The following is a 22369-nucleotide window of genomic DNA, read 5'->3' on the forward strand; positions in this document are numbered from 1 at the left end:
TTGTCACTGTCAGTGGTGGTTCCAGGATTTTGAATTGTTTTTTATATGTAGTCCTACTGTATGGTTTTTGGAGATTCCCATAGTTTTTTAGTCCTATTGTTTTTGGAGAGTCCTATGGTTTTTGGAGAGTTCTATGGTTTTAGGAGAGTTCTATGGTTTGGAGAAACTACTGTATGGTTTGGGGGAGAACTATGGTTTTTGGGGAGTTCTATGGTTTTTGGAGAGTTCTATGGTTTGGAGAAACTACTGTATGGTTTGGGGGAGAACTATGGTTTTTGGGGAGTTCTATGGTTTTTGGAGAGTTCTATGGTTTGGAGAAACTACTGTATGGTTTGGGGGAGAACTATGGTTTTTGGGGAGTTCTATGGTTTTTGGAGAGTTCTATAGGTTTGGAGAAACTACTGTATGGTTTGGGGGAGAACTATGGTTTTTGGGGAGTTCTATGGTTTTTGGAGAGTTCTATGGTTTGGAGAAACTACTGTATGGTTTGGGGGAGAACTATGGTTTTTGGGGAGTTCTATGGTTTTTGGAGAGTTCTATGGTTTGGAGAAACTACTATATGGTTTGGGGGAGAACTATGGTTTTTGGGGAGTTCTATGGTTTTTGGAGAGTTCTATAGGTTTGGAGAAACTACTGTATGGTTTGGGGGAGAACTATGGTTTTTGGGGAGTTCTATGGTTTTTGGAGAGTTCTATGGTTTGGAGAAACTACTGTATGGTTTGGGGGAGAACTATGGTTTTTGGGGAGTTCTATGGTTTTTGGAGAGTTCTATGGTTTGGAGAAACTACTGTATGGTTTGGGGGAGAACTATGGTTTTTGGGGAGTTCTATGGTTTTTGGAGAGTTCTATAGGTTTGGAGAAACTACTGTATGGTTTGGGGGAGAACTATGGTTTTTGGGGAGTTCTATGGTTTTTGGAGAGTTCTATGGTTTGGAGAAACTACTGTATGGTTTGGGGGAGAACTATGGTTTTTGGGGAGTTCTATGGTTTTTGGAGAGTTCTATGGTTTGGAGAAACTACTGTATGGTTTGAGGGAGAACTATGGTTTTTGGGGAGTTCTATGGTTTTTGGAGAGTTCTATAGGTTTGGAGAAACTACTGTATGGTTTGGGGGAGAACTATGGTTTTTGGAAAGTCCTGTGGTTTTGAGAAAAGTCTTATAGTTTTTTAGAAGAGTCCTATGGTTAGAGGAAGAGTCCTATAGTTTTGGGATAGTCCTATGGTTTCAAGGATTGGCATTTACAGTAGTACAGTTGGAAGGTCATCATCCTTAGTATCCGCAAAATTCTAAATAATTATACAACAATGAAACAATGGACTGCTTTAGAAAGTGAAAGAATACTCTTGTATACACAAGTAATTGAAAACAATGCTACACAACAGCTTTGTGTTAATTAACATCAATCTTTAAAATGTATCGCACTATTCTCAGTGTTGTATTGCCACATACAATACAAAAATAATTAAATGTAATAATGTAATGTAATAATGTGGGGGAATAGCTGAGCTGAATTGCGCTCAGATGGGGACGACGCATACAACAATTTTCTCTCCTAAGGTGTAGAGTGGCACCACCAAATGGCGCTCATTCATCTTTTCACAACGTGGAGGGTTCAGGGACGAATCGGCCCTGAGACGATTCGGCCCGGGACTATTCGGCCCGCTTTTGGTGGGACGATTCGGCCCACTTTTGGGCCGAAACATCCCACTTTGTGGGCCGAAACGTCTCACTTTAGACCAAATTCATATTCATTGTTTTGGGTATATATCAAGTTTTTAAAGGTGTTTAACAATCCGCATTTTATTGATATTGACAATGTTGATATAATATATATAATAAATTACTAAAAAAACGTAATTTTATATTCAATTTATTACTTCGAAAACCTTGATTATTTCGTGCATTCACCAAGCGGCCAACAGAGGGCGTAACTTGTTTACATCGTTAGCGTGACTAAAAATTGATCATTTTCGACAATGTTTTCAAAATGTTTGCCTTATTGCATCTTTATCCCTAGTAGTATTACCCCATAGTCTCTCTGAAAATAAAGTTTGGGGAAAAAGCTTATTTTATGCTTATAAAATGCATATCAAAGCCGATAAATGTAAGTGTGCCGAATTGTCTCAGGGCCGAATCGTCCCTGGCCGAATAGTCCCGGGCCGAATCGTCCCAGGGCCGAATCGTCCCAGGGCCGAATCGTCCCGGGCCGAATCGTCCCGTTACCACGTGGAGTATCACAGGAAATCCTGTTAGAGTACCGATAATCGGGGGCTAATGTTGGCTTACGTGATGATTAAAATTTAAGAGATTCACGTACTGTACATTATAATCTTACTGTAGATCGTTTTGCAAGAAAATTAAAAAGTTAAATACAGTATATTTAAAATAAAACACTATACAGTAACTTCAAATGGTAAAGGTAGATAATTAGAGATGGATTGGATTACGAAATAGAGAATTGTGAGACCTTTATTGCTATAAAATGTTTTTTGTTTCATTACAGATGGTGCTGCAGACGTATTAAATGAATGGAGTTACCAACGCAAGAAGGGAAAGGTTTGTGAAATTTTACTCATGTCAACAATTTGTTTTGTCAACAACATTTAAGCTCTGTCTACACTATCACACTTTATGTGACAAAAAAATGTGATGTGCTGTATATGGACATGATGATGTCATATTACTACCATATTTAGGCACATCACACTTTTTTTTTTCACACTAATTTGATAGTAAAACAGAGCTTTAGATTGAAACTATAAAAAACCTTTTTAAAATATAGAAGATTGATACTCAAGTTGCAAGCAAGTCAAATTAAAATCATTTTGATATACTGTACATAATCACCATCGTAGGCACAGTGGTTAATATACTCCATAGCCTTTAACTATATATTTGCAGTATGATATTTTATTATTAGTTTATTCAACTTTGACCAACCTTTGTCATCATATATTGAGTTTTTAACAATAGAATGCACATATTACAAGAATTAGAAATGGCATAAATGGATTCCAAAGATCAGAATTAATGAAAAAAAAATGCCCTTTTCAGTCATTATACCATTTTGTAATTAAGCATACACAACAAGCCATTATTTATAAACACAAAGTGCTTATCCTTATGTGTGTACTATGTTTAACCTTTTATACACTGATGGTGTAAACACTGATGGTATATACATATTCTGTGAAGTAATAAAATAATTATATATAATCTTATTTCAATCATATTATCATAATGACATAAATCAACATGAAATGTAGTCCCCTTTTCGTAAATATCAAAATGTATTAATTTTGTTTTGATCAAAAACGTTGTACAGTACCATAGAGATATCTCTATGATAGTACTAATAATTTATGCTTTAAAAATGTATATTCGCAATGCATCTCAATCTTATTCGAATATACATAATTAATAAGAAGTTTGAATACAAGTGTAAAACAACATATAAAAATACAGTGCAGTATTACCCCTATTAAAGTGTCCTTTTAATAAGGGGTCCCTAAATAGGAGCTGGCTGTAGTGTTAATTAATATTGTTCCTTATTCCATTCATTGGAAAACGTGTCCTTTTTTGTAATAGGGTTTTCTCCTATCAAATAAAACAAATACCTGAATGGAGGTGTCCCAGAAGGTGGGGTTCTTTAATGTCTAGCACCACCATGTTTTTATGGGTCATTTTATTAAGAACTTTGACATCAATGGTCTAATTTCCATACCCCCTCAATCGCTACTTGTTTCTGTTGGCCATCCACATTATTTGATGTACAGTAATAATATTATAGAATAACTACAATATTGATCTACCAATATTCAACTTTGCTATACTCTGTAATTTACCTATTGTAGGATATATTGATTATTTAAATCCACAACAAAAACAAGATAGAATAGGTTTGTCAGTCTGTTTATTCTGCATATTTATTACAAATATATTCATTTACTGGATTTTTTTTAGGTTTATTTATATGTATATCAAGGGCTGTGATGATTAAACTGATTCTTGGTCCTGTACTCTATGTATAATTTTTCTAGTATTCATTTACATACAGTAGTATGGGAGTATATGTATTACATTGTCACATATGTATCACATGTGACACCTACTGTACCGTAACCCAATCTTAATTTAATTTGACACTGTATATTACTACATCAAGCTGGAAAATTATGCCATAACACAGTACATGTGGAGAAACAGTAGGCCTATAGAGAGAATCCGATGGCAGATTATATGTTCCCAGTCACTACAGTATAGCCTTATTAAAGAGATATTTCTTACAAAAAAATGCCACTTGACTTTTTGACGTAACAGTTTTAATTGTTCTTTCGTTGACATTTTCGTAGAGTGTGATACCAAATCCATTTTTCAATGATAGGATCTGTTCAGAATTTGGTGGATTATACAATTATTCTTATTTAGTATGAAATATGTATTTATAACATTAGTAGGTCAAAGGTAATTATTTATAAATGTCAAGGTTCTCAAACCCCCCATGGAATTTCCCCATGGAATATCCCCTTTAACTACTTCCGATTGGATCAATTGTTAACCTTAGTTCTATTTTGTGTTTAAGTCACGAAACGAAACGTAGATCTACATGACATACTAAATTCACAATTTCTACTTTATTTGTTTAAAATATTATTCCTGGAAAAATATGTATTCACATTAAGATATTGAATTTTCACATTTTCATGTTTACTTTTTTGAAAATACAATATTCTATTCAAAGCCAGACAAACAGCCATAGCAGTGTTTAAATCTCATCCAAACTTGATTCTCTACATCTGTTTCGAAACATCAATAATACAACATTATACAGTATGCTGAAAATTAGCTTGTGATTAAAATCTGCAAATATTTCAACAATTCATCCAACCTTTGACCCTGGAAATTAAATTTAATTGATGAATCAAATTGGCCTTGTCACTTTTTGTCATGAACTTATAATTTCAGTCTACTTCTATCACATATACATTAATAATGTTTTGTTCGTTATCATTAAAGTCATCCTTTTTTTTAAAATCAAATTGATTTTAACATATTTTGTATTAGCTGTTGCACCGCCTGTTGTTATAATAGGATTTGTTGAAATCTCACATATTGATAGGTTTGAACATGATATCATATTTCCATAAATCTGATTTATGATGCTGTATTAAATGAAATTAAATTATTAGTTGTTATAATGGTATATTTACAATGAGTATGGTTCTTCAAAATGTTATTTATTTATTTTTTGAAATAGAGATACGTATTTAATATTATTTTAGTGGCTTAACTTTTAATTAAGACAGCTTAATTTTTAATTAAGATAGCTTAGTTTTTATATAGATATCTAAGTTTTAATCTAGGTAGCTTACATTTTAATAGAGATATTTTAAAACTTATATAAATAATCTTACTAATAAATGAAAACTTGGCACGCCATACATCGATCGAGTTGTAATAAGTGTTGTCACTATTGTTACGGTACCACCATTTTGTTCATTATGTGTCATATTGGAATTTATGGAATATGAAAATTATTATTACTACATCTTTTTATAACTCTAACCTGTTGGTTTTCTAAAGATTATTGATTTTATTAATTATATTAAATTATTATTGAATATATTACAGACAAATAGCAAAAAGAATAAGAAGAAAAAATCCAAACAACCTCAAGAAAAAGAAACCGATACGAAAATAATTGATGCAGTACCTACAGCCGCTTCGAGTGCTTCAGTTTCGGCAAAACAGTCCGCTTCTACGAAACCTGTTATTGAAAATTCAACCAAACGTAAGTTGTTCAAAATTGAAGGTTATGTTTTTTATTGTACGCTAAAAAATATTCTGAAACAGAAAGCACATCAGAATTTAAAAGATTGAGGTTTTCCTTCTGACATTCTTTTTTTAAGGAGAAACATTCCCTTTTTGATCATTATTTGGATTATCTACTTGTAAAGCTCTGTCTACTAGTTTGACAAAATAAGTGTGGTGTGCCCAAATATGGTAGTGGTATGACCAAAAATTGTAGTAATATGACATCATCATGTCCATATATGGGCACATTACATAAAGTTTGATAGTGTAGACAGATCTTTAGTTAACAATGCTTTACTAAATCCAATACCAGATTGGTATTAACATTTTTGGAATTATTTATTAAAAGTTGTTTAGTTAGTTTTAGTAATCATTATTTTAAAATGCTGTTAACTTTATATATGAATGCGCAATAAATACATTGTGCCTTGTATATGTTAAACCAAGCTGTTTTGTTTCTGCTGTTGTTTCTGGTTTTAAAAATAAAATAAAATAAAAATAACGATTACTGCTCAGTGCTAAATCAATGTAAAAGACTGATTTACTTCTGAATGTCAGCATATTGAGTTAATTGACTATATGTAGACATACTGTATAAACATCTGTTTATATTCGATTGCTGTTCAGTGTTATATGATATTAAAGGAAGAACACTAAAACAAGCTGGTGTTGGGTATATGTATCATGATCTTTCCCCTATTTGGCTATACACATGGATTTCGTGGCACACTACACTACGAAACTTCATGTGACAAAAAAATGTGATGTGCCCATATATGGACATGATTATGTCATATCAATACCATATTTGGGCATATCACTACCATATTTGGGCAAATCAATTTTTTTTTGTCAAACTAGTTTTATATTGTAGACAGAGCTTTAGATTGATACTTTTTTGTCTTGTGTGTAGATTTAAACTTAATGGTTAAATTGATCACATACAAAATCATAGTTTTATTTTATTATTTCTGAAACATAGAAAATATTACAAATGGGGATTCGCAATCATCTGCTGGCGATAAGAAGCCATCGCCTGTAGTAAAGACCACAGAAAGCAAAAGCTTATCCGCAGGGTCTGGTGATGGAGCTCAACGTCCAGAAGTGTTGCCGGTTGAACATGTTACGTCGACCAAAGATCATCGGAAACATCATCATCACGAAGGTGGTAGACACGCAAAACGTGAAAGAACCATCAGTGAGAAAAGTACATCAAGTAACAAAGGCGATGAAAAGTCTGAGAAAAAATCTGGTAAGTTGATAGGTTACCTCAACAAGGCAATATTGTATGTGTTTTAATATAGGATAGTAGACATTGTTTTAGATCCAGAGTCATTGATCTTTGGCTTAAGCTCTGTCTACACTATCAAACTAGTTTGACAAAAAGTGTGATGTGCCCAAATATGGTAGTGATATGATGTCCATATCACTACCATATACAGGCACATTTTTTTCACATAAAGTTTGATAGTGTAGACAGAGCTTTACTTACGGTACTACAATAACTAAACAATTTTTTCCATAGTTGGGCCATGGTTTATAAAAACAAAATCATTTTATTATATTAAAAAGAGAACACAGGACATCCTTCTACCAGACCACAGCGATACTCAATTAGTATATTTTCCTATAAATAGTTAAAAGCAACTTTTATCTTTAAACTCAGACTTGAACTTAGATGCGCTTGAATTGTGTTATCAGACATCTGCTTATATCCATACGTCTATCGCTTTCCTTCACTTCTTAAAGCTATGCTTGAAAGAAGTATAGAAACTGCAAACTCACTCTGCTGTTTTCATTACGTTTACTCAAGTGTTGAATTGTGGTATATTTAATAGAAATTATAGTAAGGACGAACCAATTACCGCGGTTAACTAAGACAGGACAAGTCTTTTCTGTGGCCAGCGGCACTAGCAAACTTTGAAATCATGACAGAACATTAGTATAATAAAATTCATCAAGGAAACGTTAATTATATATGGTCGTTAAATATATCATTCAAGCACTAGATACTTCAATAATACTCTACTAAATGTTGTGATATAGACTCATTTTGACATTCTGTTTTAACTTTGTAAGGTGTTTGGATTATAAAATAATTTTATGTTATCAAAAAAAATATTTATATAATTATATAAGACGTGCTGTTCTCTCTCGGTTGTAAAATGAATGCTTAAACATTGACGCGCGATATACAATTAGGGCACTAGTGCTGTTCTGCTGTACCACGGCGAGAGTGTTAAAGAGTTGCTATCCAATCGGGTTTGAACAATACCATGAAAGCCCCAGTGGTCTAATGGTTAGGACATCTGCATATTAACAGGTCAAAAGGTCTGGGTTCGAATCTCGGTTGGGGGCGACTTTTTCTCATTCTCACAGATTTCCTCATCTTATCATTTCAAATTAATTATTATATATTTTTATTGAAAATAAGTATTGCATTGTATTGAAAAATAAAATTTAAAGATGAAATCTAGAGAGTCTTTTGTTTAGACCTTATGTGTTAAAAAGCACCCTTTCTTGTTTATAGTGTAAAACACAATAAAACCTGGTGCTAATATTATATTGAAACACATTTCTATCTACAGATAACTTAAACCAGTTAAATAAACAATTTATGTACAGTATCTGACAACTGTTAAATTTTCAAATTGAATTATGAAAGAAAAAAATAATAATAAGCTTTGAGGTAAACTGTGTGTTTAAAAAAAGGAATTAAGTAAAGTTGAGAATATCTTGATGTTTTAGGTGTTATGCTATTGTACAACTTTAATGTCATTTTGTAAATGCTAATTGTAAAATGTAATGTTATTATAAACATTAATGTTTATGGGGTTATGTATCATTGGCCTGGAAAAGTGACACTATCTCTGTGTAAAGCCTTGTCTACACTATCAAACTTTTTGTGACAAAAAAATGTGATGATGTCATATCATTTCAGTATTTGGGTATATCACTATCATATTTGGACACATCACACTTTTTTGTCAAACTATAGTTTGATAGTGTAGACAGAGCTTAAAAGCTAACTTTTTTCCAGTTTGTCTCTGGTATAATTTTAGCGTGGGCTTATTTGTTAACTTTATTGACCTTAAAATGTCTTATATGATAAAAATGTTGTATGTAAAACATACTTAGTTAAATGTGTTTTATTAACTTTGTAATATCCTTTGTCAGGAAGGTAGATTTACATTGAGAATGTCTGAGACCACAGGGACCATTAACCTCAAATCTTATTTAAGCTTAGGTTTAAAATGGCTACTGAATTAATTATTTAGATTCACGTAAAATAAGGATTTAACAAAGAAAAGAACGAAATTCAACGGCCACATTGAATAATATTGCACTTGCATATACCGAAATTGCATGGTTGATGATGTCCGAGTTCAAAGGAGTAGTTAATTAGTATCATGTGACCCACAATCCTTCAATCTATGTTTATAGTGTTTAGGTCTGTCTTATTCTCAAAAGTGAGAGGACACCCCTATTAAGAGGACACCCCTTTTAAGAGGACACCCCTATTAAGAGGACACTCCTATTAAGAGGACACTTTGTTGTTATTCTGATGTAAGACTTCAATGGAATAGTTATTTAATATAACATGACTCACAATCCTTCAATCTATGTTTATAGTGTTTATACCTTAAGTGAAGAAACTAAATTGTCAAGTAATTTAAATGTTTTCAAAAGTAACTTTAAGGCATTACTGTAGTTTAAGTTCTATTATGTTACTGTTATTTTTATATTTTAGTTTAAAATGTACTATTGTACCCAGGGCCCCAAGGGAGACCAGTCTTTTTGACTGATTGGGCCACCCTGGTTAAATATTGTTAATAAATAAATAACTAAATACCTGTTTTATGCTCAAAAGTGTGAGGACACCTCTATTAAGGGTTGGGTCCCAAGGGTGTCCCTTTAATAGGAGTTTTATTGCACTGTATGTTTGTCAAATGCTAATAAAAAAAAATCTCTTTTTTTAATCAGGTAGTGCACTAGACAAATCAGCTAAGGATTTACAAAGGACGTCTGTGTCTCTAGGACATCATCGTAATAAACATTCAGAAGAAATGGACAACGCCTTCAAGAAAATCAAAGACGAATTTATTGAGGTTCATAAACTGTAAGTAATAATGTTCAGAATTGTATAATAATTGTGACAATATCCAATCAACATTTTAAAAATCATTTTGTTTTCGATGTACCTTACTTGGACTGTGTAAAGCTCTGTCTACACTATAAATCTAGTTTGACAAAAAAAAGTGTGATGTGCCCAAATATGGTAGTGATATGCCCAGATATTGTAGTGATATGACATCATCATGTCCATATATGGGCAAATCACATGATTTTGTCACATAAAGTTTGATAGTGTAGACAGAGCTTTAATCATACCTGCCACTGCATGTTGTCATCGCAATTTCCTCATTCAATACAGTAACGTTTATTATCTGTTATTAGTATCAATATACTTGATAGAAATAAGATTTTTAATATCACAACCCTTGTCCCTGCTGAAACAGTGGCGTAACGCAAAGGCCCTTGGATTCGGAACCCTGGCCCTTCAACGCTGGAGACCTCAGGCATTTTTAGTCTTTTTCGACATATTTTAATGCCTGGCTCTGGGGCCTCTGGGTTTATCCAGTGAGCGGTCATAGCCATTGCATATAATACCCTGTCCCCACCTAAAATTAGCTACATACATTTTACAAAAGACAGTCTAGTTATTATACAGTACTTAGTAAAGGAAGTATGATTTGAGTGAACAGTAATGTAAAATCAGACAGTCTCAAATAACTCCCAAGATATTCTTAACTACAGCATTACAACTATAAATGTGTTCATGTCCAGTCAGACAAGTTTTACAGGTTTCCGTCTCCCTGCTGTCCTAATAAAATTAAATTCCTGTCTGTCAGCATTAAAAGGGAAGAAAGATAAGTCTATTTCTAAGAAAAAACATTTAAGTAGCTAATAAAAAAAAAATATTGAGTTAACATCTAAACAATGTCTAAATACTGAGTTTCACAGGTTTCCATTTCTTGTCTATCCATAATAAACAGAAAAAAACATTTTTGAGAAATAAAATTTATTAACAACAAATGACTAATTATTATTGTCTAACACTATAGAGTGTAACAAAAAATATTGAATATGGTAAGAGACAAAATAAGTTCATAAAAATGACCTAATAAAAGAATTTCAAACTGACCTCTAGTGCAATATTCATAGCATTGACCACTAGTATTAATTCCATCTGTTATTATATTCATAATTGGATCCCTGGGATATCTATAGTGCCTGGTATTTATTGTGATGGTCAACAAGCAATGGTCAATAAGCATTGGTCAACTTGGTATAAAACCTGATAATCGTTCATGTTGCAACCCAAGCCATCAAAATAAATCATATATCAGAAACATTACAGTGCATATTCATGTGTGGTGTGTACATGAAATATTTTCTAACTATGGGCATGTTTAATTATTTACCTGTGTGAGGTGGTTTCATTGGCCATTTATCGCTAATTTTGGTGGGTTGATTACCAACTTACCAGAGTAAATATCTATAAGCCTAAACAGCCCTATTTTGTATCATGTATACATGCTTTATCACAACATGATCGTGAAACCATATGGTGACATTTTTTGTTTGTATATGTATAATATTTTGCTTTGTATACATTTTGACCACTTTACTGTCATTAGGGAATAAAGCTAAAGCGCTTAATAATGTAATTTTTGCGATGAATAAATTAAACCAATTATTGCATACAATTTCTATAAAGTCTGTTGGATGAATATATAATCTCTAAAATTAAAAATGTACAAAATAATACCATTAACTTCCTCCACACATTTTGGGTTTTTCCAAGATGACATAATACTAATACATGTCATATGCATTATATCTGACCAGAGTTATACTTATAGTAATGTTTACAACTACTGTACTTTGACAGCTAAATAGTAATACTAAATAGTAAATCTTCAAATTTATAAAAATAAGCAGAACACACACAGACACTAAACACAGATGTTGTACTTATATGGTGTGTTCAATGAGATATATGTAACTAGGATTAATATACAAGGTGGGAATTTGACAAGGGACGTACGGGAAACAGAGGCTGTATACAGATACAGGAGGCTCAGGAGAAGGTTATTGCAAAACTACCATATATGTAATTTAGTTTAAAGCTTTATTTCAGATGAAAATAAAGGACAATTTAAATAACAAATTATGGAGGAAAAAAAATTGATAAATACTGTATATTTATTATAATTAATTTCTTCTTTTAGACTTGATACTCGTGAAGTTCAGTTGATGCGAGACCTGACGTCAGTCAAGAAACAAGCTAGTAAGATATTTTCTATATTATAATACTGTATTAATAATTATTAAAATGTAAAATCACAAACTAATCCTTATGTCTTCATTCAAAATATGTAAATTGTTTTCTACTCGGACCCTTATCGCTCCGGTACATCAAATTTGAGAATACCACTCAAATAGCGTCATATTGTTAGTAACACAACAAATTTATCTGCGTGAACTATAATTCCTACTTCATAAGGTTTATAAGCATGCGGGTTACAGGGGCACTATTTGAATGAGTGCTACTGTAACAAACAGTCATATTGAATCATGAAAATGCATGTGTTCAATTATCTACAACCACGTTCAAGACATATTTCATGTGTTCAATTATCTACAACCACGTTCAAGACATATTGCATGTGTTCAATTATCTACAACCACGTTCAAGACATATTTCATAAGTCAAGTGTTTAATTATGTTGCATTATGGGAGTACGTTTCCATACGTGTTTGATCCAAAAATGACCGGGGTAATAATATGTACAGCGCTTTGAGGTTTCACAACATTAAGCGCTTTAGGAATCCAAAGGATATTATTATTATTATTAATTAGGAACAATAACAGCCATACTGTCTCTATACAGTATATTTATAACTACAGATGTTGTTTCATTGTTCAAATGGTCATTCAAAAGATAATATCCTAAATGTGACCTTCTAGATTTTATGTAAAAAGTGACATGTGATTAACCCTTGTGTTTACATTAAGCAACATATCATATCTCCTATTGTTATAGACCATTCTTTTATCGCCAACAGTCAAATCAATGTTTATGTTGGCATTTATTTGTATTGCATAACATTTCATAATATCATATGATTATAATTTTTAATAATCAATTATTAATTCTTTCATTTCTTGCTTGCTGTGTTTATTTCATAATATTTCTTTACGTTATAATTTTGTATATTAATATTTTGTAATTATTTATTTTAATTTATTTTTATTTTATGTTTTTAAAATGTACCTATTTCATGATGATAATTATACATTTCAATTTTGTAAAAAGAGTAAAATCTATTTTGATTGATAGATTTTCTCATTTCAATGTCATCTAATTTCAATAGATTATACCCTATATTATCATTATCATTCAAATGTTATCATCACTTATATATTGTTTATAGGTTTGCATGGCTAAATCAAATGTTGATATAAAGTTTGCGGTACACCACGTATATTAGTTCTAAGAACTGTTGAAACTCTCGACGTTTCGAGAAACTAAACAAGCATTACTTACAAACCACCTTTGACACAAAATGTACCCCCACCCCCTTATACACATTGCTGGATCCTCCCCTGTATGGTATAACAGAATTAGTAATATGATTACTAGCCATTCATTTAACTATTGTTTACATTATTTTGACTTTTTATTTTCTGTTTAGCCTCGATGTTTGATGAACGACAAGCTAAAGCTGTTGAATTAAAGCGACGTGCTGATCAAGTAAAATTTCTCAATGATATGGAACTGTTGGAGTTAAGGGCTGATATAAAGGTATAGCCAATTTATTTTAATAACTATACCTTTTACTTCTATACTATATCTTCTTCCCTCTAAATATGTAAATTATATTAGCATAAATATCAAAGGTCCACATATATTTCACATCATGGATAAATGTAGGCCAAAGCCTCATATGGCCAGTAATATTTTTGCCATAATATAAAACATGTTGTTAGATAATTTTATATAAAATGTAATAATTAATATTCAAAAAGACAAAAGCTCTGTCTATACTATCAAACTAGTACATGCCCAAATATGGTAGTTATATGCTTAAATATGGTAGTGATATGACATTATTCATGTCTATATATGGGCACATCACATTTTGTGGGGTTTTTTTTCAAGTAAGAGATGACATTTTTTTCCAGCATTTTGTGTCCGATAGAAAAGTTGATGAGGCATTAGGAAGGACATCTAGATTCCAAGCAGATGCATCTAAGTTAGAAGAGGTGAACATATTATTTGTAATACTTGTATATATGAAAAATATGTTATTTACTAAATATTTACAACAATTATAAACAATAAACAAGATACCATGTAAACTTATCAGGTCAAAGTTGACATTAATTTCTACAGGTAAAACATTTTCAATTCACACATCTATTTTTTCTACTGTAGCAAATCAATTCTTTCGGTGAAGTAACCGAAATAACGAGTAAATATTCATCGCGTCGACCTTCTTTGACTTCACTCAGTAGTACCATAAGTCGATCTACCTCTGTCAACGAATACCCTCTTAGCCCTCACGGTAGGACCGAAGTTTTCGTGGATGTTGCGAATGGACCGTCGTCAGCTGGTAAATCTATTCCAACTGCTGTTCCTGGTGTACAAATGACGGCTGCTGAGATGGGTGAACTACAAAGTAAATTGGTTGAATCGCTCAAAGCTCAGGTATGTTCTATCATTCTGGATAACAAAATGATAATGCATTTAACATCGTAACATGCATATATATATATATATAAATCCAAAGGCAAATTACTGAAAAAATGACAATGCTGTGGGTATCAGTGGCTAGATACTCTCAATAGAGATACAAAAAAAAAGCGAAAAGCTAAATCAAAACGATAAAGTAAAACAGCCAGAAATTTGAACAGAGCTTTCAGGCAACACTAGCCCTTCATCAGTGCAAGTATATATATATATGTATAGAAATTGGATTATTATAATTTAACAATGATCTATAATTTGTTATTTAATTAATGTATTTTTAAGGGGGAAACCTCCAAAAAAATTGATTGAATAAAAAATAAAAATATGTTGACCCAGCGTACAACTTATCTATCATCATGCTTACAATCTTACTACGAAGTTAGTAAAGAGAAACATGCATATTTTATGCCTAATGAAGCGTGAAGCCCAGGAAGGGTCTCGTCTGCTTGTTTCTTCTCATCGTTAATCAAATTGTTCACGTCCTGTGTTTTGGTTCATTTAAATCGCGGAGATAAACTTCTCATTGCTAATATTGAGAATTTAAATGTATTTAAAATGCAAATGCTTTTGAAGAACAAATTTGAACACAATACAGTATATTTGAAGTAAAAAATTTAATTTAAGTAGGATAAATTCTAGATAATGGTATTTAATACAATATAATACCATTATGACCAATGGTATATTGTTTTATAATTCATAATAAAAAATATTATCTTTTTAAATAAAAGCAATTTATTATATTCTACAGGGATTACCAATACCTAAGTCACCGCCACATAGAAATAAGGGACGCAATGCTAAAGGTCCAAACCAGATTAATAAGTTTCCAGAGAACAGAAACAGAAAACCTAACTATGGTCAAGATAGAGCACAAAGTAGGCAGCAGGACCAAACAAATGATAGGAACAAGCCGAAAGATAAACAACAAAATGATAAGTTACAAAATAGGCACCAGAATCAGAAAGATAGGCACGAGAATCAGAAAGATAGACATGAGAATCAGAAAGATAGGCACGAGAATCAGAAAGATAGGCACGAGAATCAGAAAGATAGGCACGAGAATCAGAAAGATAGGCACGAGAATCAGAAAGATAGGCACGAGAATCAGAAAGATAGGCACGAGAATCAGAAAGATAGGCTAAACGATAAACCAGGTAAGCAACATGACAAACAAGATCAACGACAAACAGAATCTCAAACAATAAAAACTGTACGAAGACGTGAGCAATACAGACGCCGTAAACGAGAACGAGAATACGCTGAGATGGACGATGAACGAGTTACTTCAAATGACGCAGCTGAGAAGGATTCGGTACGAAGTAAAGAATATGAAACAAAATCTACGAAGCCTAACAGAAGTCCTCGTACAAGGAATGATTCACCGGAGAAAAAACAAGGCGGACAAAGTAAGAAAGATATTACACCTGAAAAGAAAGACACTGTTGAAAATAATATAGCACCGAAGAAAGATAAAGTAGAAAATGTTTTAAAGAATAATGAAGATAAAGCGACAGAAGGTTCACAGAACGAGGCTGAAAAACAACCCAAAAACAACGTGGAAAGCAAATCACTGGAAAATGGCACGACACCGGTATCTAAAGAGAAGCGTGCCCAACGATCACCGCGTCGAAAACCACGCCCAGCCTCTGTACCAAATGGTGTTATTCTCAACGGTCAGGCTGAACATGAGAAAGAAGACATGACCAACAATAATGAAGATAATGCCTCTATTAAAAGTGTTACAAGTACTGATTCAAATGTAAAAACGATTGAACAGCCACTTCAAAACGGGCATGTCAATGGTTCTGTCGAGGTGGATGAGTGAAAATATTTAAATCATTATCATAACGATCCCTAGTATAAACCTGGAATAGAAGACCACACCCAAAGAGTTAACTTGGTCCAATCTGTCATTTTCAAGGAGGTGGGCTTATAACTGTGTCTAAAACTAAAGGGACCAAAGTGAGCTTGATTTTTGATTAAGCATCATCCAATGATAAATATAGTACTATGAAACTTAATTGGATTTGTTCTGTTATTATATACAGGAGAATGAATGAATTGTATATATATTTGTAGACTAATGAATCCGTTAAATTTGTGTCAGGTATACCTACTGAACACAGTTAAGAAGTACTGTATAGATATATCGAAATTAGTAAATTAATGTGCCTATACAAAGTGTTACTTGATAATTTAAACATCTTAATTTAAGTTTTATTTGTACATTTGATCAAAAACTGATGATCACGACTCATTATAAAATGTAACTGTTTGTTTTAAGATAACATATTAAGCTGCATAATAAAGTGTAATGTTATTGTACTATTATAAAAGAGTATATTTTTTTTCTTAAATATTATACAGAAATTATAATATTTTCATTTTTTTATTGTTATTAGTATTGTTCACCTATTGTATATTGTAGAGGGTATATTATGTTAAAACCCATTAAATTCATAATTTTAATGCAAGAAAAAAAAAGTTTTGAAAACAAAAATGTATAGATATAAATCTAAAAATAAAATACCAAATATGGTGTGCCTTACGTATATGTTAATGTACAATTCAACTTTTAACAAATGATACAATTGGGAATCTTCTTTTTTTTTCTTTTTCAAGAAATTACATATTTTCAGAATTTAAATATTTTATAAAGAAAAAAACTATATTGTTGAGAAAACCATAAATGCTGACTACTTATTTCTGTCACTTATACAAAGTCTTCCATTAATTGTATTTTTTTTAATGTACTGTAAATAGAAAAGGGCATTATTGAAATTGCTTTAAAAACCTTTTCCCCCTAATTTTTCTTCTAGTTTTTTTATAGTTGAAAAATTTGGGTTTTGTTGATATGTAAATGAATACTTGACTGGTGACAATATTGTGATAATCATCCGATAAAGTAACTGTTTCATCTTCATGTATTATAGAAAGAGAATTGTTATGCTTACGAGTTGAGTGTATGTAAAATATTCACACATGAGAAATTCTCATAAGAAATCCATATAATGAGAAATCTGTAGGCCTATGTGAGAAATCTGTATATGTGAGAAATCATATATAAGAAATCTGTATAATGAGAAATCCATATACTGTATAAGAAATCTGTATATAAGAAATCCATGTATCAGAAATCCATATAGTGTATCAGAAATCCATATACTGTATAAGAAATCTGTATATAAGAAATCCATGTATCAGAAATCCATATACCTGTACTGTATCAGAAATCATACTGTATAAGAAATCCATGTATCAGAAATCCATATACTGTATCAGAAATCCATATACTGTATAAGAAATCCATGTACTGTATCAGGAATCCATATACTGTATCAGGGATCTGTAGGGCTATATATGAAATGTGTATATGTGAGAAATCCATATACTGTATCAGAAATCCATATACTGTATCAGAAAACTGTAGAGCTATATATGAAATGTGTATATGTGAGAAATCCAAATGAGAAATGTGTATATGTGAGAACTCCATATGAGAAATCCATATGTGAGAACTCCATATGAGAAATCCATATGCGAGAACTCCATATGAGAAATCCATATGTGAGAACTCCATATGAGAAATCCATATGAGAAATGTGTACTGTATATGAGAAATCCATCTTCACCCAGTATTAGCAGCTAAGTATCTTAACCACCAAGTTACACCATCACTGCTTATACTGTATGTACTATGTAATTAACATACAGTATAACATACTGATTGTGTATGTAATTATCATATACTGCTTGTACTGTATGGCATTATGCTAATTGTAACAATCATTCCAGTCAGTCGTTTATTTTTCTCGTTTATTCTGCTCTTTTATTCTCTTCTAATTTAAGTATATTTGTTAAGTAAGTTTGTGTATTCAAATAGTTTAATAAATGTGTTGACTTAATGTTCAGAAAACAACATTTAAATTGTGATGGTAATTATGCTTTTGTAAATCTTCAACTCATATTTTTCATTTAACAAATAACTTGTACACATACTTCTTACTTTTACCTTTGAAAATATCATCACTTATTTTAGTCATGTATTATGCCATAAAGGTTATTTTATAGATAATTTTTTTAAAGATTATTTTAAAATTATTATTTATCTTTTAGTGGAAAGGTAAATTAAAATATTTTACACGTTTGTTTTTAGAGAGTATAATACAATTGCCAATCTTCAGGGTTAACATATTTTCTGACCAAATATAATCCCTCCCCTGACCAAGGAATCGAGGAATTGAACCGTCCCCGACTTGTTCCCAATTATTCAATGACGCTAGGAATATACAAAAATGTTATTTAAATATTGGTATGATAGTACAGCTTTTTGTTATATTCTTGGATTAATTTCCCCCAGGGTTTAATGATTGTAATCCGATATTTTCTGAATTCTTTCAAATGTTAAGTTTACTCGTGTAGAAATAAGTTTTCCTTGGTTTACTAGATACTACTGTATATTGTTGCAACATGTCATGCATGCACTGTCGTAGGTAATTTACTATGTGCAATAACGCATGGTTCGTAACGAAAAGATTAAAATCACTGCATATAACTTACCTCTGAAGTACAATATGTATTAAATTAGGAAAATTATTTTCTTCATTTTTTTCAAATACAATCCTTGATGGAAGTCCATGTTAGATTAATAAATGTAAGATTTGTTATTTGGTATCAGTACTTTATCAGGTTTGGTTATAACTTGTCAGTATAATCAAGGCAATCGTTAGATTGTCTTGGTATAATGAAACATTTGATTAACCAAACCTACCTATAATCTAAAGGTTATAACTATAGCAATTCACTTTTGTTTAATTGTGAACGTCTTTTTCAAATACATAGTATCTTGATGCTGCAGACTAAGTACTCATTAGATAACTGCAAACCTGTACAATTGTTCTTTTATTCGTATGAACTTTAATACATCTTTCTTATAAATTCTTACAGACTTTAGATATCATACATATTTCTTATAAATTGTTCTTACTAACTGATGATAGGTTAAGAAGAAGAGTTAATATGATTATATATTTGGATTGTACGCTTCGATTCAGTACTCTCCTAAATTGGATTAGTTTCAATAAAAAAAAACCTGTATATTCTTACAAGAAATAAGGTATTTGCTGTTTCCATTGTTTTTATTTCCAATTGTCCATTTCTAGTGCTTGTATCAATTATACCGTTTCAGTGGGGGTACGTTTCTTGGTGACGCGGTTATATATTTACTTGATTTACTTGATGTTGAGACTCGCAAAGCCGTAGCTCAAGTGTCCCTCGACGTGTTTCTATATCTTGTCTACTATAGGGGCATATGCGCGTTAAAATGTTGATGAAGATTGCGTCAACTTTGTGCTGCTTTAGGATGTCGGGATGTTACCGAAGTTTATGCAGTGTGCGACAGCGTTGCTTCAATAAATTTAGATCTGTGAGAGAAAAACAAATTTAGGCCTACGTTTATCATATTATAGGCCTACAATTATGTATAGCTAGTAATATACACCTTCAGTTTGGCCAGAGAATTTACCACCAATCTTCAACATTGCAAACCAAACGTTTGTTCCCCTACCACCGGCAAGACAATGTGTAGCTAGTGAATTTGCATAATACATTCGGAAATCCAGGTGGTCATTATTAACTCATCAGTTCTATACCTCTCTGAACTGACCGTAGATACTATATTGGTTTCTTTAGAGGTTGTGTAGAGGGAAATTAAGCATCATTTGGCTATTGCTGAGATTTTGCTTTAGCCTTCCAATAAAACCAATTAATTCTGACTAATAATGAAGCCTTGCTACTGTTCTTCTCAAAGTAATACAACAAATGTTAAAGATCAAATCCATATTAAATAAAATTAAATGTACCATATTTTCTTGTCACGAAAAACGGCAAATGTTGCATCTGTCAAATGTTAAAACCAACTGTTAAAACTGAGCAAATGTTTAATCTGTTATTTCAATGTCGAATATATATATTGTAAAGAAAATAACGACTAGTTCACCACAATACTAAATTTAAAAAAGAATTTATTGCTACAACCTGTTAAATGTACAGTAATTTGTCTACAAATTGAAAAAAAATTGAAACAATATGTTAAATGTTAAAATATTAACTTGAATCAAAAGTAATTAACATTTAAAAAATACCGGTAATAATGATAACACCATAGAGCAGCAAAACTGTGATTTAAAATAAAACATAATTATTTGTTTTAAAATTATAAAATATAAAAACATTTTCTTATAATTATATAATTATTTTCTTGTAATTTGTAATACAGTATATCATTATTTTTTTTAAATTATTTATATAATTAGCAAGTGATCGGCACTCTCTCCCCCTCTGTAAAATGATGAACACATTTAAATTTTAAATCTTAAAAACAATTGTATATATAAATAAGAATAATACCGTTACATAAAAAGGATCACCGTATTGAACAATTTAATTTAATGTCCATTAAAAAATATAAGTACAGTTTTTTCTTAGTTTAAAAACCAAGCAATTAATTAAAAGTTGATAATAGTAAACAGAATATGATACTGTTTCCTTAATAAAAAATAAGATGCTTAAAGTTTAAAACTTAAGTACAGTTGAACATGGAAAACATGGTAGTAGGTGGTAGAACATTTCCTTTACTGAACTGAATTACTGAAATATGATTTCATTTATAAATGAATACATTTCATGTTTGTATTTCATAATTTGATTTGATTATTTATTTACTATTTAAACACACTATACATTTCTATTTAAAATTATCTATCTAGAAAAAAAAATTATAAAAAGTAGGTGATATACATTACAAATTGATCACTGAAAATTATCATTTAGGAAGTTGTTGAAATTGAATAATTAAATTAAATTTGTTGCGATAGTTTAAGAAAGAATTAAGTATAATACAAGCCCATTGGTGGTGAAAATGATAAAAAATTAATTTAAAAAAACAAGAAAACTAACCAATTAAATAGCACACAAATTAAATTAGTACACAACACAATAAATAATTTGTTAATAATAAACTCTTGAAATAATGCTGGTTTAAATTGAAATTTGACGTTGAAATGGCCATACGTTAAATTGTCACTTCACTGCCTGGATAGTGTGGCGGAGCAGGCTGGGTGCCCCCACCCAATCAAATCTGCCTATGTTCATTAACAATTCAATTTTTAACGGAGTATACTAATACAGAAACATGACGACACATTAATTTAATAAAATTTAAAAGAATAAAAATATGAAAGACATCATCAATTACACTATAATCCTAAATACATTTGGTTTAAATTACTGTTATACGTGTCCTTATCAACCGACTACATCAACCATAATTTAATTTGTTCCGAAGACCTTGATTTGACAAATTTGATTCTGTTCATACGAATTAAACTTGATCTTTTTAAAGCTATATCAATACTGTTTACATGATAGATATGTAATTACTTACATCCGATAACATTTTACCATCGTATTAACGAATGAAGGTATATAAAGGAGTTGATACTTATTTTAATATATTTCAATTAAAGCTTCAAAAGTTTTAGAATATATTTTACCTCTCAAAACTTATTTAACTTAGAAATAGAGTTAATTTTTAAAACCTTATTTACATATAATATATTATATCTATATAAGAATCCCAATGCACAAAATATGCTCTATACAAAAATGAATTTCTATATAAAAGCAATCGTACGTGAAACTACGATTACAAATTCTATAAATCAATAATT

General features: G+C 31.2%; 1 protein-coding gene across 3 annotated transcripts in view; it reads left to right on the top strand.

The window, feature by feature from the left end:
• The window catches only part of LOC144838832 (uncharacterized), a 34644-nt gene extending 14798 nt beyond the window's left edge, over nt 1-19846 (top strand). For 2 of the 3 annotated variants that reach the window (XM_078694349.1, XM_078694337.1), the window contains exons 4-12: nt 2504-2556; nt 5632-5791; nt 6797-7066; nt 9799-9934; nt 12111-12169; nt 13579-13688; nt 14069-14149; nt 14322-14594; nt 15388-19846. In XM_078694349.1, the coding sequence (XP_078550475.1) occupies nt 2504-2556; nt 5632-5791; nt 6797-7066; nt 9799-9934; nt 12111-12169; nt 13579-13688; nt 14069-14149; nt 14322-14594; nt 15388-16464 (2219 nt within the window). In that variant the 3' untranslated portion in view covers nt 16465-19846. The remainder of the gene's footprint in view (nt 1-2503; nt 2557-5631; nt 5792-6796; nt 7067-9798; nt 9935-12110; nt 12170-13578; nt 13689-14068; nt 14150-14321; nt 14595-15387) is intronic. The other variant, XR_013611713.1, reaches the window with a different exon arrangement.
• The last annotated feature ends 2523 nt before the right edge of the window (nt 19847-22369 follow it).

This window comes from Antedon bifida, chromosome 1 (assembly GCF_963402885.1).
Source record: "Antedon bifida chromosome 1, ecAntBifi1.1, whole genome shotgun sequence".
NCBI classification, from domain to species: domain Eukaryota; kingdom Metazoa; phylum Echinodermata; class Crinoidea; order Comatulida; family Antedonidae; genus Antedon; species Antedon bifida.